This window comes from Bombina bombina, chromosome 5 (genome assembly GCF_027579735.1).
Source record: "Bombina bombina isolate aBomBom1 chromosome 5, aBomBom1.pri, whole genome shotgun sequence".
NCBI classification, from domain to species: Eukaryota; Metazoa; Chordata; class Amphibia; order Anura; family Bombinatoridae; genus Bombina; species Bombina bombina.
In genome coordinates this window covers 575,891,389-575,898,460 of record NC_069503.1, presented here as the reverse complement: position 1 = coordinate 575,898,460, position 7,072 = coordinate 575,891,389, and the positions used below count along the sequence as shown (strand labels likewise).

At 32.7% G+C, this 7,072-nt stretch overlaps 1 protein-coding gene across 1 annotated transcript in view; it reads left to right on the top strand.

Annotated features, from left to right (window-relative positions):
* Nucleotides 1-938: 938 nt before the first annotated feature.
* RECK (reversion inducing cysteine rich protein with kazal motifs) overlaps nt 939-7,072 on the top strand; it is a 445,421-nt gene continuing 439,287 nt past the window's right edge. Inside the window, exon 1 of the mRNA XM_053714521.1 lies at nt 939-1,069. Within this exon, the coding sequence (XP_053570496.1) occupies nt 970-1,069 (100 nt within the window). The 5' untranslated portion in view covers nt 939-969. The remainder of the gene's footprint in view (nt 1,070-7,072) is intronic.

Sequence of the window (7,072 nt, the reverse complement as noted above, 5' to 3'; positions counted from 1 at the left end):
AAGATAAAACAAGGTAAAACAGTATTAAAGAAAAAAAAATACAAACAAACTGTATGGCATGTATATAACCACATAGCTGCAAGGGAGACTCCCTTATTTTCTATGGATTCAGGCCAGTAACTAGCCTGGGTCTGCGATCTACCTGGGTTTTTTAAACCATTAACTCAGTGTGTATCCTGCAAAAAGATTATTTATTTTAAGCATAAAAAGCCTGTTTTGTGCCTGTGGTTTTCTCCCTGTCCTAACAGAACACAGACTCAAGTAAACATATTTATATGAGCAGCTTGGCAGAATCAAGAATAAAAAAAAGTGTGCTATGTATGTCTGTGATATGCAGGAATCTCTAGAATACATCTATATGTGCTAGATTTTGTATTAAACCTAACAATTTGTAGTTTGATAAACATACATTTTAGAAGTGTTTTTTTTTTTTTAACACAATTATATTTGCCAGTCACATAGTGTATGAGAGGCAGAGTGTGAGAAGGATATGGAGTCATCAGTAAAAAGGTCAATAAAGTGGGACACATGGAATGTGGAGTTTAGAATAAAACATCAAGATAGTGAGTAAGGAGATTATAAAATAAAATACAAAACTACAATGTAAGGTGAATTAGTATGGACATGCAGCATTTTAGGTACCAATTGGTGCTGGATAAACAAACAGAGAGAGGAAGAAGTTGGATGGGAGTTATACAGAGGAAAGTTAACGGGACAGCAGCTCAGCAGCTGAGGAGAGGATGTGGAGGTCGCATAGAGGAATTTGATATCTAAGACAGAGAGCAGAGGGGGTGTAAGTGTAGCAGAGGGGGAGTCCGATTAGAGGGGCCGACGAGCAGGGAGCCAGAGGAGGAGTGAGGGGAAGGGGAAGAGGAGGAGAAGGAAAGGAGGAAGGAAGCAGGACAGGGGATCCCAGTCGCACATAAGAGAAGGGGGAGCAGCAGAAGCAGCAGTGGGCAAAGAGATGTGATGGGCACTGCTTCCTTGTGGGTTATGTCTGCGGCTGCCTCCATGGGGCTGCCTGGGTTCTGGCTACTCATAGTTATCGCCCTCATTCCGGAGAATGCTGGTGAGTTCTGGGGTTCTGGTGAGTGTAAGTGGAAACTGTATAACTGGTACTGTGTGTCACCCACTGGATTAGGGACATGGTCAGGGACAGCACAACATGACCCTCTAGGTGAATACAGGACAGTGGGCAGCATCTCACGTGTAAATCCTATGGTCACATGTAATCCTATGGTAATGAACTCCAGTTCACATCACTACATAACTTGAGATAACAAAAACACTGACCGCTTTTACTACAGTTGTCACATGACATATCTGCCTCATATATTTATTATAACTACTACATTCTTACAAGAAACAGGACAGCATAAAATATCCCATCACACTTTACATACTACTACAGGCTGCTATCATAACTGAATATCTTTAATACCTACTTATATGTATCACATTCACAATTCTGAGACTTTTACTTGAAGGAGATTTAAGTTTAATATAGGGATACTTTTTATGTTATTCCATATAATTCATTTATGAAGGTGTGTAAAGTTGTAAGCATTTGACAATCATGCTCAGTAGAATTAACATAGGAGACTGAAATGTCACTGGATAACTCGTTGTCCCTAACAAAATAAAGGCAGAAAGCTGCATAAACAATGTGTAATGTGGTAGAGCAGTTTATTGCACTATTGCTTACATATGACTGTAATTAATCCCTGCAAAGGGGTTAAATGCATTATTAAAATTGGTTCTGGAGCAGCATTGTACTGCTGGGACCTAGTTGAATATATCTGATGAGTGAGTCAATGACAAGAGGCATTCACCAGTTACCAGCTAATGAAATGGTAGGCTCTATCTCAAACACTTTGATTTTGACTTTAACATCCCTTGAACCAATTGTTTTAGAAACATTATATTGCTATTTTAATAAGGTATGTCTAAATATGTGGACTCCATAATTATTAATATATACTGTACAGTATATATAAAATCAATTGTTTGTGCCTAATCCCTTTTGTACATCACAAATACACTAAAGGGGCATTCTACTAAAATCATGTATTGTATATGAAAGAGCAGGTACAATTGATAAAATATTTTTGCATAAAAAAGGTTAATTGAAAGCTGTTTAAATTTAAAGTGAAACTAACAGTAAATGCATCTACTATATAGTTATATGTTGCTCAGTGGCTGATAGAAAGAGCACCAACAGAAAAAAAAAAGATTTATTTAGTACAACAATATGCATATATTATTATTTTTTTTTTTTTTTGGGGGGGGGGGGGACAAAGCACATTAGTTTATTTTGACATACTCTCTTTTAGCTAGAACAAAGAATATTTTTAAGTATAGTGACCCTTTAACTCTAATAAAATCACAACTATGCATATATACTTCTAATACAGTAAGCATCACATGCAAAAAATATGATTAACTAAAATGCTACTCAAATGGTGAGTGAGCACAGGCACAAGATGGGTGTATCTAAAAATAGTTTTAATTTGAGCCCAGACATCTGCAGAATTTCAAGCCACTAGGTCCTTTGTCCAGCTTGATAAAAGATAAAGGGAGTACTGTCCGGGACAATTTTTTTTTTTTTAGATAATTTGGGTTAAATAAAAGAGACATTTTTTTTGTGTGCAGCTTTGCTATAGGAAGAATTTAGGTTCCAGATTATAATAACTATGCTGGCAATTTTGATAACTGATCTATTGTCATTGTATTTTTAATAATAGCATCAGCATTATTCTACTTATTAGTTATGTGATAAGTTAATTGTGCTAATTCTGCCTGTTTCATCATTACAATAAATATATTTTAAATGTTTATATCAGAATATAAATAGTTTATGATTGCTATTTTAATCTGTTAATATTATTAATTTTTTTTCTGTCAGATTTGCTCATTTTATTTTAGTTTCCATTTAGAAATTACTGTGTGTTTACATACTATTTCATGACTCAACAAAGGCTTTACTGAGCTATACAGAATGCGCCCAGCCACATATGGTTACAACCAGTTATTTCATGATAAAGCTGCATAGTTTAGGAAACAGAGATATACCCCTTCCCCCTTTTACTCATCAGTGTTTTCAGATAGCTGAAGGAGATGTTCCAGATGCTGTCCAGTACAGAACACTTGAGCCAATCATAATAATGACCCTTGTGTCCACATTTATATATTTTAAATGATTATTACAATAAGGTAGTTTATTTTTTAAACATATTTTTATGCTTAGCAAACAATCTAAGCTGCAAAGTACAGTGTGCGTTTTTGATTGTAATGTTAGGCATTATAAAATTGTTCAGTAATAATGTTAAAGGGATAGTCTAGTCAAAATTTAACTTTCATGATTCAGATAGAGCATGTAATTTTAAGCAACTTTTTTATTTACTCCTATTATCATTTTTTCTTCATTCTCTTGGTATCTTTATTTGAAAAAGCAAGAGCGGTCTAAATGTAGCCACAAATCAGCAAGCGCTACCCAGGTGCTGAACCAAAAATGGGTCAACTCTTGAGCTTACATTCTTGCTTTTTCAAATAAAGATACCAAGAGAACAAAGAAAAATTGATAATAGGAGTGAATTAGAAAGTTCCTTAAAATTGCATGTTCTATCCAAATCATGAAAGTTTTATTTTGACTAGACTATCCCTTTAATAACAGAAAACTTTCCAAAAGAATTGTATACATTGTGTCTTAGTCACTAACTTTCATTGGTTTTATCAGTAAATCATTTTCTTAGCAGAAAAAGGCACAGGATAAGTTTTTGCAACTGTCTTTTTACATCAACATAATTTTAAATTAAAGGGGCACAAAAAGCATTCTTGTTTTGTTGCATTGAAAAGAGGCCAATTAAATTTTTATTTTTTTATTTTTTATAAAACACACTTATTTTATGCTTGTGAGGTGTGTCATTATCCAGTGATCAATCAGTCCTTTAATTGGACATTAAAACATTAAATACATTGTATAAGCATAGTATGGATGTTGCCTTTAGTTTTCATTGCATTCTAGTGCTGGTGTGTTTGCATATGTGCAGAAACTTTCCTTCAGATACCTGTAGTGAAATCTAGATTCCAAAATTGTGGTACCTATAATTTGAGGGAGGTTAATTAAATCATATGTATTGCATATAGAGTTTGTGGAAAAATAGATAGATATGGAAACAGATATTTATATATACTGTAGATAGATGGATATATACTGAAAATAGATAGATAGATAGATAGATGGATAGATAGATAGATATGGAAACATTGAAAGATAGATACATAAATAGATGGATAGATAGATGGATGATAGAAATATAGATAGATAGATAGATAGATATGGAAACAGATATATATATTCTGTAGGTAGATAAACATATAGATATATAATGTAGATAGATAGACAGATAGATATGGAAACATGGAAAGATAGATATACTTATATATAGCTAGATGGATAGACAGACAGATAAACAGATAGATATACAGATATAGATAGATAGACATATATAGATAGACAGATATAGATAGATAGATATCGATAGATAGATGATAAATAGATAGATAGATAGATAGATAGATAGATAGATAGATAGATAGATAGATAGAGGGATAGAGGGATATATAGACAGATATAGATAGACATATATAGATATATATAGATAGATGATAGATAAATACAGTAGATAGATAGAAAGATATAGATAAATAGATAGTGTAGCAAAACAGTAACATCAAGGTCTGCTACCTCAATTTAGATCTATATAGATTAAAGCTTAATATCTTTTACATTTTTTAATATATTTTACTGTGATGATTGTTTTTTGTTTGAAAATTTAGGCTACAAAATATAAAAAATACTGTTGTGAAGATCTAACATTTTTCAAAATAGTAAAGTGATTACTTATGAAGCGCTACACCGTTATTTTAATATATAATTATTAATGTATTGAGTTATGAATGGGAAGGTGTGGGGTTACATGCTGGCAATGTAGCTGTTCCGCTTTTAAAAAGCCATCAATCATTCTTGCTTTCGAATAGCTCTGGGGGTCTTGTACTCGAGGAAAAAGTAATTTGCAATGTCTTGTGAAACAACAGGTCTTAGCTTAGCACAGGAGAACAAGAGATTCTGTGATCTGCACTTTGATGGCAAAAACGAGGAAGATCTTGTCTTGGAATAATTCTGGCAAAGTAGTCATGGGTGGAAAATTCACAAGCAGTATTTTTCTCTAATTATAGTTGGTGAACAACTCAGGTTATTTATATATCTAGCACTAGTTGTTAAGTAACATTGAATTGTATGAGTTAGTTTGTGAAAAAATAGAAAATTACATTAAAAGGAATTTGCATTTTTAAGTGCATCATATATAGCTCAGCATTTTTATTTGTTTTCAAACACAAATCTCATATTTGACACATATTAAAAGTTTATATATGGTATTATATAATTGTCAAAAGATTTTGGAAGAACACACAAGCGCCAAAGAGGCTAATACCCACAAAAATGGATACAATCCAATTTAATAAAAAAAAGATATTTTTATTTTATTTATGTATTTATAAAAACAAATTTAAAAAGAATCGAGGTTTTCTTTAAAAAAACAAAAAACAAAAAAAAACAATAGATCTTAATGCCCAAATGGAGACACTTTAAACATAATCTGGTTGGCCAACCTAAGTGTTAAAATCTAGCAATAGTATTTTTCAAACCTATCTAAAACGTTAGTTTCCAATATATGCAATATATGCAATCTATTCTTTATAGCAAAAGCAGGGTCACAAATTACCACATAGTATCAGTGTTGGCTAGATAGTAAATAGGGAAATAACAATCTTTCAGCAATATTCCAATTTTATGGCACACTGAAGGCAAATTCCCAAAAGAGTCTCTTAAACTGTAACGGTTATTTTCCTCAATTTATGTAGCAGTTATTTTCCTCAATTTATGTGGCAATCATTTCTGTAGCAATAATTTCTGTAGCAATAATTTCTTGAACCGGTTTATAACATTTAAAAGGTAGCTAAAGTTCTTTGACAAGTGCACTTGTTTAGCGGTTACCTTATGCAGTTCATAGTGTAGTATGAAATCCTGTAGAGTGAAGTTTCTCCTTGCCGATTCTGGAGCCGTTCTGTTCCTTTCAGTGTTCTCCCGCTGTGTGTTGCAGAGACCGCGCCTTCTCCGGAAGGGGCTCTGATTGGATCAAGTTTCCTCTTAGGCGGTGAGTGACGGCTCTACGGCTGTTGTTCACTTCAGGTTTGTTTAGTCCTTACGGTGTGGAGAGTAAGCAACGCGTTTCCGCTGAATTAAATCAGCCTTTGTCTGCATGCCTCTAAATGAAATGAAGAATATTTTTTTAAGTCATGCAAAATGGCATCCATCTAAAAAAAATCAATCTATCTGTCTGTCTAGCTATTGTCTATCTATCATCTATCTATCTGTTTTTCTGTCTGTCTATCAATTATCTATCTATCTATCTATCTATCTATCTATCATCTATCTGTCTTTCTGTCTATCTATTATCTATTTATCTATCTATTTATCTATCTATATATCTATAATCTATCTGTCTGTCTTTCTATCTGTTATCTATCTATCTATCATATATCTATCTATCCATCTATCTATCTATCTATCTATCTATCTATCTATCCTAATGTCGGAGAACTGTAAGTAAACTGGGACCAGACAACTTTTCAATATATTTCATAGCATGTCCTTCTTTTTTATTTTAAATGTTATCATAAAGAATCTGTCAAAACTACATTTAGTGCAATGCAGAAGCCAGATCAGCATCTTTAAGTTCTAATTTAATATTTGTTGGGACATTATTTTTATGTAAAAGTGTTTTTTTGACTTGTTGTTTGATATGCCATAAAGAAGTTTATGATATTTTAATTGCTTGCTCCCATAGAGCATAACTTTAATTTTGATGGTCCCTTGAATTACATGTAGTGACAAATTATAATGCTTTTTTAATGATATTTTTTTTAGTTGCATGACCTTAATACAATATGTAAATATATATATGTGTTATGCGTAAAGTCAGAAATCCGGGTAATCCTAGGATTACCT